Raw genomic sequence first — 20,334 nt, 5'->3', positions numbered from 1 at the left:
TCCAGGATTTAGCTGTTGTCTTTTTTTTTTTTCTTAAATAACTATGACTCTATAAACAAATGTTTGCTCTCCCAAGAGTTCAGGAAGGATTTAATTGCTGTGAAGCGCTACTTGTCAGTTTCTAATGTGCGTGGATAACTACCCTTAGTATTGGTTAGCAGCTCTAATTAAATAAACAGAAGCTCACCTAGGATTTAGAAGTCCCTACTTACAGCGAAGGTTTGGGGACCACAGTGTACAACTGAAATCTAATCGGCTCCGGTTTTGAAAAGTTACCCTCGATTGCATTTTCACTGCTAGAAAGGGCGACAGAGAGGGGGCTGTTAAGCCTCGAGGAGGGTTGATGCCTGGATTTGCCGTGTCCTCGGACACCTCGATTTATCACTTCATAGTCACAAATGAGAGCAAGGACATTTTAGGGGGGCTCCTAACTATTTAAAAAAAAAAAGAGCCTGGGGCAGCTGGTGAAGAATCTCATTCAAGTTCCTGCCGAGAGAGGGCGTAAGTTTAAGACTAATAGAATTCGCGCACACTGACGCCCAGCCAAATGAAAGAACATTTAGAAACATTTTGAATTAACTTTAATTTGCAAGACTTTGGTGTCAGAACTACCTTGTGCAATACAGCCTGTTCTCGCCGTAAATGTCTTTGCTGCGTGACCACGAAAAGAGGGTGCAGGGCCTTCTGGACCTGCGCAGCTGCTCGGTCCTGAGCTGCGCCTCGGTCTGAGACGTCTCCACAGTCGTTTCCACTCCGTCTGCATCGCTGTGGTAGCTGTGACCAGTGGGAAGACTGGGTCTCCCGGGCAGGACCTTTCTGGGCATCCCAGAATATCGGGCATCCTGGTACAGAAGCTCTGGGGTTGGCAGACTGCTTTTCGGTAGTTAGGGATTCTCTGGGGGGAAGATTTGGGGGCAGTGGGTGAGTGTGTCTCTTTTAGTTATGGAGTTTAGCAAATACTACCTTTGGGAGATGCTTTTCAAGCTCCGCGACACTTCCGGGAGTGGAATCATTTACCCAACATCCGAAGCAACAAGTTTCGCTTTTCTGGTCTCGATGACCCCGCGGAGGGTCTGCGCACTGGGACACGGTGACGCCGCAGACACTGTGATTCTAGCGTGTCTCCGCAGCCCAGAGGGAGAGCACTCACTCCGGGCGGGGGAAGGACCGCTGCGGGCACCGCTCAGGCCAGATGGGCATACCAGGTCTGCAAATGAACCTTCTTGCACTGGGACCTTGTTCCTTGTTCCCTGACCTTGCTCCAGGGACCAGAAAGGTCAGGTGCGGGACAGGACTGGACGCATCCAGACAGAACGTGGCCAGATCACGAAAAGAGGTGAGACCCTATGGAGTTTTGCAACGAAGCCACCAATTTGGAGAAATATCTCCCCTCTGTTTTCGCAGCGCGTGTGTTTTGTGCATGTGCGAGCGCTCATTTTTTTTTCCTTCAAACATATTTACATTTTCTTTCTTTTTTTTTAAATCCTGGGGCTGGAGAGAGCGGAGCCAGGGAGAGGCGGGGACCTTAGAGTAACGCTGCGCAGTGAGGGCTCCCGCGGGTGTAGACGTGGGCGGCTGCGGCTTTGGGCCAAAGCTGAGCACCGGCAAAGAGTGGGGCTTAGGGACCCGGCAACCACGAGTAGGCCAGGGGTGCGGGGAGGAGCCCTGATGTAAGAATGTTAATGAGAGGCTCCCCCAGCCCAGCCCCCACCCCACCCCTCCCCACCCTCACCCACCCCACCCGTTGCAGAGACAAGCCCGGCCTCGGCGCGCCATGTGTGGTAACGCGCTGCGCCGCTGCCACGCTATTTAAACACCGGCTATGGATCCAGAAACCCGCGCGAATCAATGGGATCAAACGCGAAGGAGGTGCACCGTCAATTACAAGCACTTGGACAAGTTTAACTTCTTTTTCTTTTACAAATAAGGCCTTCAAACGCAACCTTAGCAACGCCCAAATAAGAAGCCACCTCTAAGCCAAATAGCCTATGTGCAAAGGAAGGGAGAATATATATATACATATATATATATATATATATATATATATATATATTTATAATAAGTCTATATGTATATTACAGACGCACAGGTTTACATTCTGTGAACTTTTTTCTTTTTTCTTTCTTTGCTTTTTTTTTTTTTAAGCCTAGGGATATTGCAGAGGAGTCTTCCTCTCTATCTTTTGGCGCGTTACTGAAGGGGGTATTCTGTTTTCTTGGAGCGCCTAAGGGGGCGCAGGGACAGAGGAAAGAAAAGAGCAGGGAGGAAAGGGGCAGGGTGGGTGGGGGGCAGAGGGCGAGCCGGTGGCCAGGGCGAGCGCTTGCTGGCAACAGGATGCGGTCCCTGCTGCTGTTCACTTTCTCGGCGTGCGTGCTGCTGGCCCGGGCGCTGCTGGCTGGCGGTGCGAGTAGTGGCGGTGGGGACACCGGGCCAGGCAACAGGCGCCGGGAGAGAGAGGCGCTGGCGGCTCAAAAGATCGAGGTGCTTGTGCTATTGCCCCGGGACGATTCGTACTTGTTCTCGCTGGCCCGGGTGAGGCCGGCCATCGAGTACGCGCTGCGTAGCGTGGAGGGCAATGGCACCGGCAGGAAGCTGCTGCCGCCCGGCACTCGCTTCCAGGTGGCCTATGAAGACTCTGACTGTGGCAACCGCGCGCTCTTCAGTTTGGTGGACCGCGTGGCGGCGGCGCGCGGCGCCAAGCCGGACCTCATCCTGGGTCCGGTGTGCGAGTACGCTGCGGCGCCGGTGGCCCGGCTGGCGTCTCACTGGGACCTGCCGATGCTGTCCGCAGGAGCGCTGGCCGCGGGTTTCCAGCACAAGGACACGGAGTACTCGCACCTCACGCGCGTGGCGCCTGCCTACGCCAAGATGGGAGAGATGATGCTCGCTCTGTTCCGCCACCACCACTGGAGCCGCGCTGCCCTGCTCTACAGCGACGACAAACTCGAGAGAAACTGCTACTTCACTCTCGAGGGGGTCCACGAGGTTTTCCAGGAGGAGGGCTTGCACACGTCTGCCTACAATTTCGACGAGACCAAAGACTTGGACCTGGACGACATAGTGCGCTACATCCAGGGCAGTGAGCGAGGTGAGCAGGAGCGCGACAAGGGGTCCTTGGCTCTGACCCAGCGGTTCTTGGTGGCTCCCCCGAAATCCCACCAAGTCAGTCTTCTGCAGACCCCACCCTTCCCTATAACCCGAGGACCCGTGGAAGTTGCGCGCGGGAGCTTGTTCAAGTGTGAGCTGCCTGACCCAGGGGCGGGTGGAGGATAGCCCATCGCGGTGGAAGGGGTGTGCCTAGACAGTCCCGGGAAGGTGGACCTGGCCAGTCGAGGGGACGTCTGAGCCGATTGTTAGCTCAGGTATGACAGGTGTGGCCAAATACCAAGGCTTTTCCCTTTCGACAGTTCCGGGGTGCCATGCGTTCCAGGAATTCGTTACTCTGTTCATTGCTGTCGCGCGCCCCCTGGTAGGACCACAGCGTCTGGGGACAGCTAGCAGCGCGCAGCTTCTTGACTAGCTGGGGGTCTCCTGGCTTCCTTGACTGCTCTTTCCATAGACCCCAAGTCTCTTTTAAAAGCCTTCCCTTTAAATTCCTTCCATGCCCCTTCTAGTGTCTTATAAACAAGCTTCTGCACAGGTACCAGAGTGCGTCGCTGTGTCTGAATTCAGGAGACACTCACTCGCCCCGGGCGCGCTGGGCTTCGCAGCCTCTGAAAGCGCAGGGAGCTGGGCTTGGCCAGAGCGCGCGCCTTAGCTTTCTTCCCATCGGTTCCCTTCCTGACCCTTTCTCTGCCAGTCGCTGGAGGGTTTGGAACAATAGCCAATCTAGACAGAGCACAGTGCTGGGGATTGTGATCATGGCTAGAGGGAGCGTGGGAATCCCCTGCAGCTGCCCAGGTTTCTGTCGTGTAGCTAGAGGAGGGAGACGAATACCCAGTGTAGGGCAGTGAGTCCGGACATCCCAGTTGTGGTTCACAACATTCGAGAAATCCCGCCTTTGTTTCCCCTTGGTGCGCAGGCGCCCAGAATGTCCTCGGTATTACTCTCCCCCTCCCCCCACGCCGCAAAGCTTCCGATGCCCGGGGGTACTATCCTGGCTTGCCTAGCACTGGCAACAATTCGACTGCTGGGAACCTGGGGCCTGGCTGTTGCGGGACACTTAGCTTGCAGGCTCAGAACAGGTGAGGTGGGCAGAGAAAGCTTCAAGAGTGGGGTCACAGCTGCCCCCTCCCCTCTCTCCAGTTTGGCTACCCTGACTTCAAGGTGTTGTAGACAGTGCGGACAGGACAAGTTTCGACCTAAGAACTCCAGGCTGTCTATGCAGAATCACTGTTAGGTGCGCAGGCAAGGCATTGGTTATGTAAAAGGAAAGTTCTGTCCTATCGTAGCAGATTTGCCCCTGCTGGGCGAGAAACCCACTTTTTCCCCCACTCCCAGTCTTCAGGCTACCGCACCCTGGTATTCCTTCAATTCTGGGCTTCCAGTGCCTTATCTCAAAGCTGGTGACTTCCCAGGGCAGGCTGGGAATGGGGGCGTGTCCTCACGCCTCGCTAGATCCGAGATTTGCAAATTTTGTCCCTGCCTCGCTGAACCCAGAATGGCGGTGACCTTGGTACAGTGGCCTGGGATAAGAGGATCTGTCTGCTCTGCTGTGGGGCCTTGAGCCACACAGTGCTCTTGGAACCATGGTGTTGGGAGGGTCACAGTGCGATAGTGGTCTGGGGTGGGGGTGGGGGATGACTGTTGTGTTTTGGTTTAAAAGGACTTCAGCCTGCGTTCTGTCCCTATTACTATTTTTAAATACACCAAGCTTGGTAGATGTACTTCGATCTCCTCGCATTTATTCTCATTCAATTTAGCGGTGCGAGTCTGTTAGTCTGGCGTGTGTATTTTATATTACGATCTTATGATTCTTTCTCTAAAATCTGTGTCAGTAGCAATACGGCAGGTTTCCTGAAATTTAAATAAAAATAGTTTCTTTTCCAGGCTGACTTCCTCTCAATTTTTTACTCTTCATAGAGAAAGTCGTGAGCTCTCAGGTGCTTCCTGTAGACCTGAATCTCCACTTCAACATAGTCAAGCACGGTGTTAAGTGGTAGAGGTTTAGTGCATGGTTTCAGGGGAGTTTGTGGCTCAGTCCCTTGCTAGCTAACAGGATCCTGGGCTGTTAAACTGTACCCCAGTCTCTTCAGGTAAAGTGGGCTTCCTACAACAGCTACGTCTTGGGGATGCTGGAAGGGTTTAATGAACAAAGTTACCAGCATTCCTTGAAACAGTGCCAGACCCAAGCAGTAAACGTGTGGCTTCATTGTAGTGGGTGTTGTGCTATATTTGATAATAATCACCTTCACCTAGAAGGGGAAGCCATATCCTGGGAAGAACTTGAAGCAGAGAAGCCCACACCTCTGGAATGCAAGGCACTGAACTCGAAACAAGGTACTAGATGAGAATCAGGCCTCTTCCAACCGCTATTCTGAGCTGGAGTCCTATTCCTCCAAATGTAAAAATGTAACTGACAGCATTTCTGCCACAGAGCATCTCCTGTCTTTAGGAGGGGCCAGGGCATGCTTTAGAGAGTCCCTCCTATCCCTCTTTTGGAAAGAACATTTCAACTTTAAAATCAAATTATGGATATCTGAATATCTTCCCTGCCATCTCAATAGTGTGACTAAATTTTCTTTTGGCTACATAACGCCTTTTAGAAATAAAAATTAAACAAACAACCCTCTCAAAATCCCCAAATTATCCATATCTCTTAGGGGGTTTGTCATTTAAGTCAATTGAAAAACTTAAAAAAGTCTCCTATAATGAAAGCACACACCTGTGTAGGTGTGATTTAAAAAAAAATAACAGCAACTTCACAGCGTGTATATTATCAGCTAAGAGGATAGAATCAATTTCAACCCCCAGGCATGAGGGCAATAGAAAGTTTCTCAAGAACCAGCCTCAGGCAGCCTCGAGAACTAGGAAGCAGTAGATGAGATTTCACAAGGATTTGTTTGTCCGTGCATCCTGGTTATTACAAGATGGTGACCATTTTTTTTTATATACATGGGGGTGGGGCAGAGAATACTGGAGAGTGATTCTTTTTTTTTTTTTTTTGGTTCTTTTTTTTCGGAGCTGGGGACCAGAACCCAGGGCCTTGCGCTTCCTAGGTAAGCGCTCTACCACTGAGCTAAATCCCCAGCCCCTTGAGTGATTCTTGAATATTCAAGTCTTTTAAAAAAGTTTCTGTGTTTAATTCCAAATAAAAATTTGAGTTGTAAGGGAGATATTATTTTCACCCCCAGAAATTCCAAGGAAAACTAGACAAAATGACTCTTCAGGCAGGTAGCTAAGCTATGCTCACCATTTACATTCTGGATCGTCTATTTCATGTATTAAGGGTATTCTACAAACACTTTAGGAAATAGATGTCAGTGGCAGAAATACATACATGCAGACATACACACACACATACATGCATACATACATATGATCTTAGATGGGAATGGTAGCACATGCTTGTAAATCCCAGCATCCAGGAGCTGAAGCAAAAAGCTTGTGAGTTCAAGGCCAACCCTGTCCCAAAGTGTAAACGAACAAGCAACAGGCAAATACTTTGTATTTAGTACTGGATTTGTTTAAATAGTTCGCTACGGATCTTGCTACATCACAGGAAATGATACATTTATTATAAAAAAGTCAGAAACACACTTTTTTTAAGCAGAGAAAGGTCAGTGTTGTGTTTATGTACTTTCTCAGATGCAAAAGTAGAAGAAACCTACACAAATTGTTTTGTATAAAAACTAGCTTTATTTTTTTTAATTCTTCCTATGTATTGTTATGTATTTTGGCTTGGAGAGTGACCACAGAGATAGAAATACTTAATGAGCACAAGAACAACTTATTTTTAATACTCTGATCTAAATGATCAAATAATTTGTCAGCAGAATTTTAAAGCAAAGGACCCTCATAAACCTCCCTAGTGTATAGAACTGGGAAAGAAAGGTGCTACAGGCCACAGTGTAGAAATGACAGGGGTCTTTCCAATGGATAGAGCTTCGGAGCAGCAGAAACAAGGGCACAGTCTGTATTTTATAAATGATATTTGTTACTATGTAGTGTAGGAACAGAGAAATATGCTTTTGAAAGAAATTAAGTTTTTGTTTTTATCCAAGCTAGGTATACATCTATGTAAGGTTAACTACCCCCTCCCTCCCAAACCCTTTAAACCCCCAAACCCCCAGGTGTTGTCTGGAAAAATGCTTCTTGTCCCCTACCTCTCGTTTCGAATTAACCAGAGCATCATAGCTGACTCCTGTGGATGTTCACCAGCGACTTTCCTTTAGAATTCCAAATTAGAAGCTACTTTTGATTTTTCTTTTCAGTTTTAGGTTCTGTCTCTTGGAATGCTAGTGGAGAATGGCTAAGTTATCATCCACTCTCTGCTAACTACACATGCAGTGTGTTCTTCATTCCTCCTGTATGATCATGTCAACATTTTCCTTACCTCAGTATTGATATTCATGTTACCTTCTGAATGATGTTTACAGTGAATCCAGTTGGTTGAGGATATGCCTTCATATATATATACATATATATATGAATACATATGTGTATAAATATACATATACATACATATACACACATATACACATATATGAATACATATGTATATATGTATATACCTACACACACGCACATACACACGCACACACACATGCACAAACACACGCACACACACATGCACAAACACATGCACACACACGCACACACATACATGCACACACACATGCACACACACACAAGCACACACACAGCACACACACAGGCACACAGATACACACATACACGCACACACAGAGGTACACAGATGCACACACACGCACACAGATGCACACACACATGCACACACACGCACACACACATGCACACACGCATATGCACACACACACAAACACACACATGCACACATACACAGGCACACACATGCACACACACATGCACACACACATGCACACACAGAACACACACACAGGCACACAGATACACACATACACGCACACACACAGGCACACAGATGCACACAGATGCACACAGATGCACACAGATGCACACACATGCACACACACATGCACACACGCATATGCACACACACACGAACACACACATGCACACATACACAGGCACACACACATGCACACACATGCACACACATGCACACACACGAACACACATACATGCACACACGCATATGCACACACACATGAACACACACATGCACACATACACAGGCACAACACATGCACACACACATGCACATACACATGCACACACATGCACACACACATACACACATGCACACACACGCACACACACGCACACACACGCACACACACATGAACACACACGCACACATATGCACACACACGTGCACACACACTCATACACACACTGGTACACACACACTCATCCTTTTGTTTGCTTAGACTGCTGTGGAGTGACTGCTAAAATCACATATAAGCTCTCCTCTATTCCAAGCTCGGGAGCTGCTTCAGTGTCGTCCTTTTCTTGGCATTCTATTCTACTACGACCCTGAGCTCCTTGTTTAGTGATTCCCAAGGCTTTCCACCGGTTCTCATTTTGAGCCTGTTCGTTCCGTGTGTGCCCTCCTTTCTTTGTTGGAGGACCACATCCTCCAGGAGCTTTCTAAGGATGGGCAAGAGATACGTTTTGAAACTTTTCAGGACTGCAGACTTATTCATCTTACCCTTACACATAATTATACAATTCTGCACAGAACTCCATGCTATAAGTAATTTTCCTCTCAAAATTTGATGGCATCACTTCATTGGCTTCTAGAGTCTGAAGTTGCTGTTAGTTTGAATTGATGTATTCTGGACTTAGAATTTACTATCACCAGCCACCCCCACAAAATATTTTTAGAATTTTTTTTTTTGTTCTCAGTAGTTCAATACTTTATCACAGTGCACACTGCTGTCAGTGTTTCACCTTGGTGTGACCCTTTTCTCAGAAACTCATGCCATTTATATATTTAGTTATTATTTATTTATATCCCAAATGCTGCCTCCTCTAGGGGTTCCCCTTGCAGAATTGTGTCCCCTTCACCTTTGAGAGGGTGCCCCCACCCTGGGTATCCATCACCCTGGGGCATCAAGTCTCTACAGGGTTAGGTGCATCCTCTCCCACTGAGACCAGACAAGGCAGCCCTCTGCTACATATATGCTAGGGGCCTAGGTCTAGCCCATGGATGCTCTTTGGTCGGTGGCTCAGTCTCTGAGAGCTCCCAGGGGTCCAGGTTAGTTGAGACTTCATCTTCCAATGGGGTTGCCATCCCCTTTAGTTCCTTCAATCCTTGCCCCAAGGAATATTCCATAGGGGTCGCAGACCACCATCTCATGCTTGGCTGTGGGTTTCTGCATCTGTCTCAGTCAGCTGCTGGTAGAGCCTCTCAGAGAACAGCCATGCTAGGCTCCTGTCTGCAAGCACAACACAGCATCAGTAATAGAGTTAGGGATTGATGCCTACTCGTGGGAAAGATCCCAAGTTGGGATGGCCACTGGTCAGCTATTCCTTCAGGCTCTGCTCTATTCTTGTCCTTCCATTTCTTTTAGACAGGAGCAATTTGGGGTTGAAAATTTTGTAGGTCAGTTGGTGTCCTTATCCCTCCACTGGGGGTCCTGTATGACTACTAGAGTGGTCTCTTCAGGTTTCATATCCCCTCTGTTGAGCATTTGGCTAAGGCCACCCACATTCACACTCGGAGTCTCTCCCATCCCAGGTCTCTGGGACTTCTTAGAGACTCCCCACCCCTTGCAGCTGCATATTTCCATTCATTCTCCTGTCCCTCTGGGCTTCTCTCCTGACTCTCCCCATACTGGAGGATCCGACCCCTAGTCCCCTCTATCTCTCCTTTCCTACCTGGGTCCCTCCCTCCCTCTGCCTCCTATGACTATGTTGTTTCTAAGTGGGATTTAAGCTTCCTCACTTGGGCCTTTCTTCTTGTCTTTGGGTTAGAAGAATATCAGAAACTCATGTCTTTTAACTAAGAACATTTCTTAAATTATTTCTCTAATGATTTTATTTCCTTAATATTTAGTGTATATTTAAAATTTTCTTTTTAGATTTATTTTTATTATTTTATGTGTATGAGTTTTTTTTTTTTTTTGCCAGAATGTAGTGTATCACATGTATGCCTGGTGCTCTGGTGCCAGAGGAGGTGATGAACCTCCCTGTGTGTGCTGGGAATCGAACCTGGGTCCTTTGCAATAACAAGAAGTGCTCTTAACCACTGAGCCAACCCCCCAGCTCCTACTGTTACATTTTTCTTTTCTGTGATCACACTTTCAGTGTGCAGCAGGAGGCTCTGCTCTGAAGAAAGAGCCTAGCCTACCTCTCTCCTGTTCTGATTCACCAATGAGAAAATTTGTTACTTTCCTTCTTGCTGGGACAAATGGGGGCTCCTTGAGAGAAGAGGGATGTTAACCCATTGGAATCTTGCTTATTTATTTGTTTATTCATTTATGTTATAAGACGACATTTATACTGCAACTTTATCTTAATGAATTACATCTCTTTGGTAAAAATAAACTGTATAAGCATTTTAATAGTCAGAGATTAGATACAAAAACTAAATGTTTGTAAGTCGTTTCTGCTATGAGCAAGGCTGCAGCTGAGAAGTGGTTCACTTGTGGTTGGTCATCTGTTGGCAGTTAAACTCAGAAGTTTTTATGCCACATCAGAAAAGAGAAAAAACCAATTAATAACAGATTTCTTTGATCAAAAGGTATTCTTACACTTTAGTTTAAAAATAAATAATAGTTACAATGAATGGCAATTATACATTTTATACACTATATGATGGCAACATAATACTTTAAAATTAAGCACTCTGTTTAATAAAAAAAAGTACAACTTTGAAGATAAGTTTGACAATGACCCTGGCAGTTAGATGCAAAGAATAGTCTTGGGAAATGGCAGGTATAACATCAAAATGTTCTATTTTATATTTGATTACATCATTAACACATTGGAGTAAACGTTAATCAAAACTTAAACATTTGAAAATAATAATTAAAAAACCTCCATGACATATATGTAGAAAACCTCAAAAGTTGCTTTATACAGTTTATATAGGGCTTTAAGCTGCTGTACTTCTGAGACAACCCCCTAAGCTGCTGAGAAGACCCATTGGAAGCTTCCTTTTTTTTTTTCTTTTTTTTTTAACTTTTTTTTTCTTTTTCTATATTTTTTTTTATTAACTTGAGTATTTCTTATATACATTTCAAGTGTTATTCCCTTTCCCGGTATCCGGGCAAACATCCCCCTCCCCCCTCCCCTTCCTTATGGGTGTTCCCCTCCCAACCATCCCCCCATTGCCGCCCTCCCCACAACAGTCTAGTTCACTGGGGGTTCAGTCTTAGCAGGACCCAGGGCTTCCCCTTCCACTGGTGCTCTTACTAGGATATTCATTGCTACCTATGAGGTCAGAGTCCAGGGTCAGTCCATGTATAGTCTTTAGGTAGTGGCTTAGTCCCTGGAAGCTCTGGTTGCTTGACATTGTTGTACATATGGGGTCTCGAGCCCCTTCAACCTCTTCCAGTTCTTTCTCTGATTCCTTCAACGGGGGTCCTATTCTCAGTTTAGTGGTTTGCTGCTGGCATTCGCCTCTGTATTTGCTGTATTCTGGCTGTGTCTCTCAGGAGAGATCTACATCCAGCTCCTGTCGGTCTGCACTTCTTTGCTTCATCCATCTTGTCTAATTGGGTGGCTGTATATGTATGGGCCACATGTGGGGCAGGCTCTGAATGGGAGTTCCTTCAGTCTCTGTTTTAATCTTTGCCTCTCTCTTCCCTGCCAAGGGTATTCTTGTTCCCCTTTTAGAGAAGGAGTGAAGCATTCACATTTTGATCATCCGTCTCGAGTTTCATTTGTTCTAGGCATCTAGGGTAATTCAAGCATTTGGGCTAATAGCCACTTATCAGTGAGTGCATACCATGTATGTCTTTCTGTGTTTGGGTTAGCTCACTCAGGATGATATTTTCCAGTCATTGGAAGCTTCCTTAATGGACGTCCAAGAGCGGGAAAGGAGATTTTCCATAGTATGTGTGTATAGACACCGCTTGGAATGTGATTAACTCTGTTAATTAACATTTAAAGCCATTCCAGTGTGTGTAACCCCTTTGATTACAAGAACATGTTGCTACAATGAGAAGCCATTTAGTGGTGATAGTGTGGCACCCAGATGGGGAAAGATGACACCAATGTCACAAGTTAAAGTGGGACAGGTTTAAAAAAATAGGCTACTAAGAAGCACGCAGGATCAGTCATTATCCTTTCTTTCTGAAGTGTGATATATTGATCTCTGATAAATCGTTACATATTAAAACCAGGCTTGGTGGCACATGCCTTCAATCCCAGCCCTCGAAGGCAAAGGCAGCTGGATTCCTGTGATTTTCAGACATTTGTGGCCTGTTCAACATAGCAAGTTCTAGGACAGAAAAGGGTTATGCAGAGAGGAGCTGTCTAAAAGCAGTTGATATTTATTTATTGAAATACATATTGATACAACGAAAGCAGTCTGCATTGACTCCCACTTGTGCAGGAGGATTGGCAGACCCTGTTTCTCTGTCAGCCTCATCTATCGTTGGGAGGTCTGGGAAGCTAGAGAGTTTTCCTCATGTGACACACGGTCTGTACGTTTCCAGGTACTTCCTAGGTCGTACCTACTCCTCTTACATCACTTGTGCTTGTTAACTATGTAATCCGGCTACTGTATAAAATGATGAAATATGAATAAGAACAGAAAGCTATCTCAGAAAAAATATTTCAAGCCTTTTGATAAATTGTATAGAGGAAAGTTTGCTAAAAGTACCCACAGTTCAACTAGGTATGAATGCGACAACCCTGAAAGGTTGAGGCACACCATAAAAACTAGGGTTCTGTACTCCAATGGCTTTGTTGGTGGTAATCAGTACTATGAAGTGGTATTGCTTCTACTTGAACTAAAACTAGAGGAGGATGATGGTGATGATGGTGATGGTGATGATGGTGGTGATGATGAGGATGATGACAATGACGACGACGATGTTACAGATTTGTATTATTTGAGAGAAACAGTGACCTTGGGAATGAATTACTTTTTTTTTTTTTTGAGCAAACCGTATACTTGGCACAAAATGGACAAAACTGAGAAGAATGAAAATCTAAGCAGGTAGACAAATGTCTAGCACCCTTTCTCAGTCACAAATGTAGTAACACTTCAAGAAAAATTCGTCAGAGGCTATGATAGAAGTAGGGGAGAAGTACAGAGGCAAAGCAGGAACGTAAAGAAAGGACCGGACTCTGTTCAGGATGTAGGGATGCCAGTTCTCTGGCCTCAGGGTTCAGTCTGGTCTACCCTAGGACAGGTACGGCTCTCAAAAGGATGCTTAGGATTAACACCTGGTGCCCCACTGGCTTCTCTGATCCATGTTCCTTGTAGCATGCTGTTGCTTATAATCTGGTTCCCCAGTTAGCATGCTAAGAGAGAGGCCATATTGACACATGTGTCAATATGTCCCGACTACGTGGCCCTCATGGGAATTAAGCAATCTGCAGTTCTGATAATCTACAAATACCATGTAGGCTATTCATCCAATGTGCCAGCAGAATCAGTTTCTGCATGTAGCTATTGACAGACACTGAACTCTACACAGTCCATACAAGTTGATAAGAGTTCCTTAGTATTCAGCCAATTGGGGCTCCGTGGTTCCCTCTGGAGATGCCCATTCTTGGAATCCATGCTCTTTGGACTTGTCCAGCTTGAGCCCCTTATTAGCTATTTTCTGAGATACCTTGCCTGTGATTTTTTCCATCAAAGGAGTTTGATCTAAAATGAGGGCCCAAGTTGGTAATTAGGAGTTTCTTTGAGACCTTCTTTATTGAGACATCTTGGGATTTTGAAGAAAAATCCCAAATGTATAATTATAATTCCAAAAGAAACAACATCTACTCTCACAGTTATGGGCTTCAGGTGTTTCTCATTGCCTTAAAGCCATGTTTCCTAGTGCTGCTGTTGTGCGAACGGCACCTTTCTGTAGTTAAATGTCAGTCATATCCTGGAGCTCTGAGCCAGTGTGTGCAGGGAATGGCAGACATATCAGTAGGAGCCCGGGCCTTCATGCAGGATGCCAAGGCTGTTCAGGCACAGACTGCAATTTGTTTTATGTGTTTCAGCACCCATACTTTTACAAAGAACACACACATCCCAGAGGGCTGGCATGAAGCACGGTAAGGCAATTTACAGCACCAGGCCTCTGTGGGTCTCCTCTCATCCTGCATAAGAGGAAAATACAGTTCTCCTGGTCATGGGCCTGTGAGCCAAGAACCATCAGATTGACTGGACAGTGGCCGAGTCCCCCCACTTCACTGTCGCCTGTGTCTCGCTTAGGCCACGACAACAGTCTCTTAAAGATGCTTAAAGCCTCTTATATTTAACACTGTGGCTACAAACTGACAGAACACGGACTGTGTGTGTGCATACATGTGCGCGAACACTGCTGGTACGTGTTTGTATAATCACATGAATGTACACAATTATGAAGATAATGCAAAGATGATTCAAGGATAATTTACAGGATCATGCTTCTATACTTCTAAACACTTTTTCTTTGAGGCAAAGTCTCATTTAACGTCCAGGATGACCCACACAGCGCTGTGATTACAGGTGTATGACTCTGCACCCAGTTTCCTGTGATGCTGAGAATCAAACCCATGGCTGTGGGCACTCCAGGCAAGGGACTCTACAGACTGATTCATATCTCAAGATTTCTCAAAACATTTAAGGACATGGATGTTTTCATAAGTAACTGCAGTAATAGTCATAAAACAAGAGCTTTCATGCGAACATATCCCGTGACCTAGTTGCAGACCTTCAGTCAGATTTCATCGGCTGCCTTTTAATGTTTTTGTTGAAGGTTTTTTGCTTGTATTTTAAGATCTAGAATCCATTTGAGTAGCATACATTGCTTTTAGCTTTTTCTTATTTTAAGTCTCTTGGTGTTTAGTGTTTTACAAGCCTGCCTTTGTTCCCCATTAAGTTGAGTACTTTAGGGAGTATGGATGGGTCACTCATCCTAGGGTCCTCTAGGTTGGTTTTGTAGCTGCTTCCTCCTGATGAGATGCACTTTGCCTATTTGTGTAATTTCCAGTCCTCTCGGTGTTCTATCCAGAGGCTGTTGTGTCTGTATTGCTGGCTCCTATCTCTTGGTTATGGTGCTATTTTCTATGTTCATTTTAAGTTAAAACCATGTAATTCCCTTTGTCCCTTTTAGATATGGCTTCATCTTAGGATTTAGCTACTCGTAGCCAATTGTAGTTTGAAATTTTGTAAGTTTCAAGTTACTTTTGTTGTAGTATTTGTTGTAATTGTTCTATTTTATTATTAGTTACTATTGTTAATCTGTCCCAGTGTCTGACTTAGAAGTTAAATGTTATCATGGGTATGTATGCTTAGGAAAAAACACAGTATGTTTTTCTACCCAACTTTTGGGAATCCCATGGGATGTGTGAATGTCCCTACCCAACTATTTGTAATGCCACAGATGTGTAATGTCCCTCCTGCGGGTACATGGTCACCATGCATTAGGTAGTTTGTGAGGAGCTACTCAAGACTTTATAGATGGCCCGTTCTGTGCCTGTTGTCCCCTGGTTGTTTTGGCCTGCTTTCCGCCTGCTGTGTTTGGTGACTCACATACTGTTTCTCTCCCCAGTGGTGATCATGTGTGCCAGTGGTGACACCATTCGGAGAATCATGTTGGCGGTGCACAGACACGGCATGACCAGTGGAGACTACGCTTTCTTCAACATTGAACTCTTCAACAGTTCTTCTTACGGTAACTTCCAGCTTCTCCGACTCTGTCAACATGTCAGAAAGAGGAATGAAGAAGAGTCAAAAGCTTTAGGGAGGCCCATAGATGTACTTTCTGTCACCGTGGGAGCCATATTTGATTCTGGAAATTCATGATTCTGAGTACTGCCATATATATTGCCTCATGGTTTCTCAAGCTTTTCGTCTTTTCTGAGAATCCACTGGGAGCAAAAGACCCCACATACCTGTGGTGTCAAGGAAGTCCTGAGTGTATCAGCGTAGCCCAGTCCTAACTCCACAGGAATGTACATGTGGGTACCAGATGCCATGGTCACGGTGGACTTTTGGAATAATTTAGGTGTGATTTGGGGTAGGATTTTAGGTAGCAGGAACAGATTAGAACATAATGTTATAGGATACAATATGCCAAGGCGTTGCCATAGTTAGCATATGTATTGTTTCATAATACGCATGTAATACGTTTTAGTAATATAGTAGTGTGTGACTATTTATAATGTATTCATATTATACATGTGTGACTATTTATAATGTATTCATCTTATAAATGTATTATAGAGAGCAATACAAAAGGAAATGATGATCAGGCAAGTTAAGATAAAAGCATGTGGACGTCTTTGTTCCTAACTCCCCTCCCTTGTAGCTTACGATACCTTAATCCGCTCTTAAAAAAAAATCTCTGGAGGCATAATGCTGGCTTCATGGCTCTATGCAAGTATTGCTAGGATTGGCACCGTTTCCCATACAGAGGTTTTGCCAATCTATATTTTTATATACCATTTTCTGTATTCTTTATCAATCTTGTAAAATATAACTTCATCAGAATTTATCTTTATGTCCATAAACAGTTTCTGTAGGTTTAATATTTAATCTGTTTCTCTCTCTCTCTGTCTGTGTGTGTGTGTGTGTGTGTGCGCGCGCGCGCACACATATGGAGCTGTTTCTCTTCTGCTTTTATGTGAGTTCTCCGGGGCTGCATGCAGGTCATCAGGATTGGGTAGGAGGTGCCTTTACTTACTGAACCTTTGTGGAAGCCTGTTCTTATTTATTGATTTTTTTCAATTTTTATTGTATTTCATGTATGTAGGTTTTTTTGTCTGCATGAGTGCCCACTTTATTATTTATTTTAGGTATGTGAGTTCACTGTCACTCTCTTCAGACACCAGAAGAGGGCATCAGATCCCCATTACAGATGGTTGTGAGCCACCATGTGTGGTTGCTAGGAATTGAACTCAGGACCTCTGGGAGAGCGTTCAATGCTCTTAACCTCTGAGTCATCTCTCCAGGCCCTCCTTAATCTGCTCTTAAGTAGAATTTCACGAGCCACTGATATAGGTCAAAGACATCTGTGATTCCTTATAACGGATTTAGGGAAACTCCCAGGGTCTGTGTAATAAAGGGTTATTTTTTTAAAGTTAAAGTAAGTATTTATTTGTACCTATTTGGGTGTTTTGCCTGCATGTATGTCTGTGCATCACATGTCTGCAGTGTCCAAGGAGGCCAGAAGAGGGCGTTGCATAGCCTGGGAACTAGTGTTACAAACCAATGTGAGCTTCTACGTGGATGCTGTGACTTGAATATGGGTTCTCTGGGAGAGCAGCCAGGGCTCTTAAACCGGGAGCCATCTCTTCAGCACCTATGTAATGGAAGAATGCTTACAGGGCTCATCTTGATCACAAATTCAAAGCCTTTTCCTTCCATGGTAGTTAGGACTCTCGTGCAAGTAGTCATTTCAGGACTATAGGACATTTTCTCAGACACACACAATGTCTGCTCAAAGCTACATGGCCTTAGAGTTGTAAACATGCAGATTACAGATGGCGTGTTTATGGAGAGTTCCACTTCTGAGTGCTTGCTGATGATATATAGTTATTTAGATAGGATCCAAGCCTTTAAACATTCACCATGGTTTCCTGCCCCAATTTCCTGGTTTACTTCAGCAGCAGTCATTGTGTATATACAGATAATATAACACACTTCTCCTGGGGTTAAAGAAAAGCTGATGAAACAAAAGTAGCCACTGCTTCCTGTGATGGATAGCAGCGGGGATGTGGTGCGTACAGGACGGATCCCGGATTTCACTCTGCTCACTAGCATTCTGGTCTTTCCCTTCCTCCCTCCCTCGGCTCTGTTAAGCGGAGTGTTGTTTTCGTTTACTGACTTAAAGCCAGAATATCATTATACTCGTGACTCCAGCACCGAGTTCTTTAACATAGAGATAAAAGCAGGTTAAAGGAAATATATCAATTCTGACTTACAAGGTGAAATAGAGAATTTAAAATGATGTGTAAGAACGCAGGCTATAAACAGACAAGCATGTTTGCCTGCATTGAGCATGTAGTAACAAATGCAAGTGTTACTACTAGGACTGCTTTCATCTACAGATAAAACTGGTGTGGCTTTACCCTGTTAGAACAATGCACGAGCGTTGCAGAAAATGTGGAAAATGTATTAAGAAAAACCGGAAGAAAATAAGTTAAAATTCTGCAACTCTCAAAAAGTTACATTGCAATTTCTTAGAAATATATATTGTCTATTATATGTATATTTCACAAGAATAATTTTCAATAAAATGATAGTATTATGGTACAGAGGCATAGTATACCTTTAATCCACCTCTATTTCTTAGCACTGCCTCCAGCCTTTTGTTATTAAGAACAGTATATGCTGAATAGTCTGAAATACATATACACTGATAGTCATATACTTAGAATATATTATATATTACATAATATAAATCTCTGGAGGCATAATGCTGGCTTAATGGTTCTACACAAGCATTGCTAGGAATTAGCACCGTTTCCCATACAGAGGTTTTGGCAATCTATATTTTTATATACCAATGGTGAAATTTTCTGTATCCTTTATCAATCTTGTAAAATATAACTTTATCAGAATTTATTTTTATGTCCATAACAAAGTTTCTGTAGGTTTAATTTTTAATCTCTCTGTCTCTCTGTCTCTCTCTCTGTCTGTCTGTCTTTGTCTCTGTCTCTGTCTCTGTCTCTGTGTGTGTGTGTGTGTGTGTGTGTGTGTGTGTGTGTGTGTGTGTGTGTATGGAGCTATTTCTCTTCTGCTTTTATGTGAGTTCTGGGGGGCTGCATGCAGGTCATCAGGATTGGGTAGCTGGTGTCTTTACTTACTGAGTCATTGTGGAAGCCCATTTTTATTTATTAACTTTTCAATTTTATTATATTTCACGTGTATAGTTTTTTTTGTCTGCATGTGTGCCCATGTACCACTTGTGCCTGGTGGGTGCCCGAGAGGGCGGAAGAAGGCACTGGATCCTGGAGCCAGAGTTACAGACAGCTTTGATCTGTCATTTGGGAGCCAAATCTGAGTTCTCTGAAGGAGCAGCAAGTGCCCTTTACTCTGTGCTATCTCTTTAGCAGCTCCTCCAGTTTCATTTTTAATATATACATTTAAAAATTATATTTAAAATTTTCGAAACTTTTTTTTTGAGTCAGTGTCTCTCTATGTAGCCATGGCTGTCCTGGAACAGCTAGATCAGTGGACTCACAGGGGTCCACTGGACTGTCTTCCAAGTGATGGCATTAGAGGTGTATGACACCATGTCTGGGCGAAATTAACTACTTTAAATAATTAAATTATTCATATGTTAGAAATCTTATTCCATGGGTTCCATTTTTGTTCTCTTTTTAATTGTTTTAAATTTCTTTTTTCTTTTTTCTCTTCCTTCCTTCCTTTTTTTCTTTCCTTCTTTCTCTCTCTCTTTCTTTCTTTCTTTCTTTCTTTCTTTCTTTCTTTCTTTCTTTCTTTCTTTCTTTCTTTCTTTCTTTCATGTGTGTGGCCTGGCATGTATGCATGGGCACCATATGTGTGCTTAGTGCCCACAGATGGCAGAAGAGTTCATCTCATTGTGAACCACCATGTGGGGCTGGACACCAAATTCAGGTCCTCTGCGAGAGCAGCCAGGGCTCTTAACCGCCAAACCATCTCTCTAGCTCCAGTTTTATTTTCCTGAAAATTTAATCGCAAAATGGTTTTGCCCAAATCACAATGAGTACTTGAGGCTTCTGATTAAATCTGATTCTTTTACATTTTTACTGTGCATTTGTTCAGGCTTTGGGCTCTGGTCTCAATGAGCCCAAGAGACTTTCCTGTCTACTGACTCTTAACTGCTAAGACCTAAGAGTTAACAGCTACAACCTTAATCTTCGGGAAGTGAGTTAATCTGCCTTCCTCTGCAGCCTTGGTCTGTTCTAGTGACTCATCAGGCTGAGCGACAGATACACACACAGGAGAGGAATTGGGTTAACCACCCAGCAGATATTATGAGGCATAGCAAGTATCTGACAAATATTTGTCACGTTCATTATTAGTCTTAGTTTGCTTTGACTACCGCACACGGAATGTTAAAAATTGTAGTTAAGTTGGCAAACTTTTCTCTGATGTGTGTTTTAGACACACATATCAGGTGGTCCGTTCTACTACTGCCT

The 20,334-nt window shown here is 44.4% G+C and overlaps 1 protein-coding gene across 3 annotated transcripts in view; it reads left to right on the top strand.

The window, feature by feature from the left end:
• The first annotated feature begins 586 nt into the window (after positions 1 to 586).
• Positions 587 to 20,334, top strand: part of Npr3 (natriuretic peptide receptor 3) — a 67,941-nt gene continuing 48,193 nt past the window's right edge. The window contains exons 1-2 of one of the 3 annotated variants that reach the window (XM_039101782.2): positions 587 to 1,336; positions 15,759 to 15,881. In XM_039101782.2, coding sequence (XP_038957710.1) covers positions 15,767 to 15,881 — 115 coding nt within the window. In that variant the 5' untranslated portion in view covers positions 587 to 1,336; positions 15,759 to 15,766. 3 annotated transcript variants of the gene reach the window in all.

Source organism: Rattus norvegicus, chromosome 2, assembly GCF_036323735.1.
Source record: "Rattus norvegicus strain BN/NHsdMcwi chromosome 2, GRCr8, whole genome shotgun sequence".
NCBI classification, from domain to species: Eukaryota; Metazoa; Chordata; class Mammalia; order Rodentia; family Muridae; genus Rattus; species Rattus norvegicus.
This window is presented reverse-complemented; position numbering and strand designations above follow the sequence as displayed.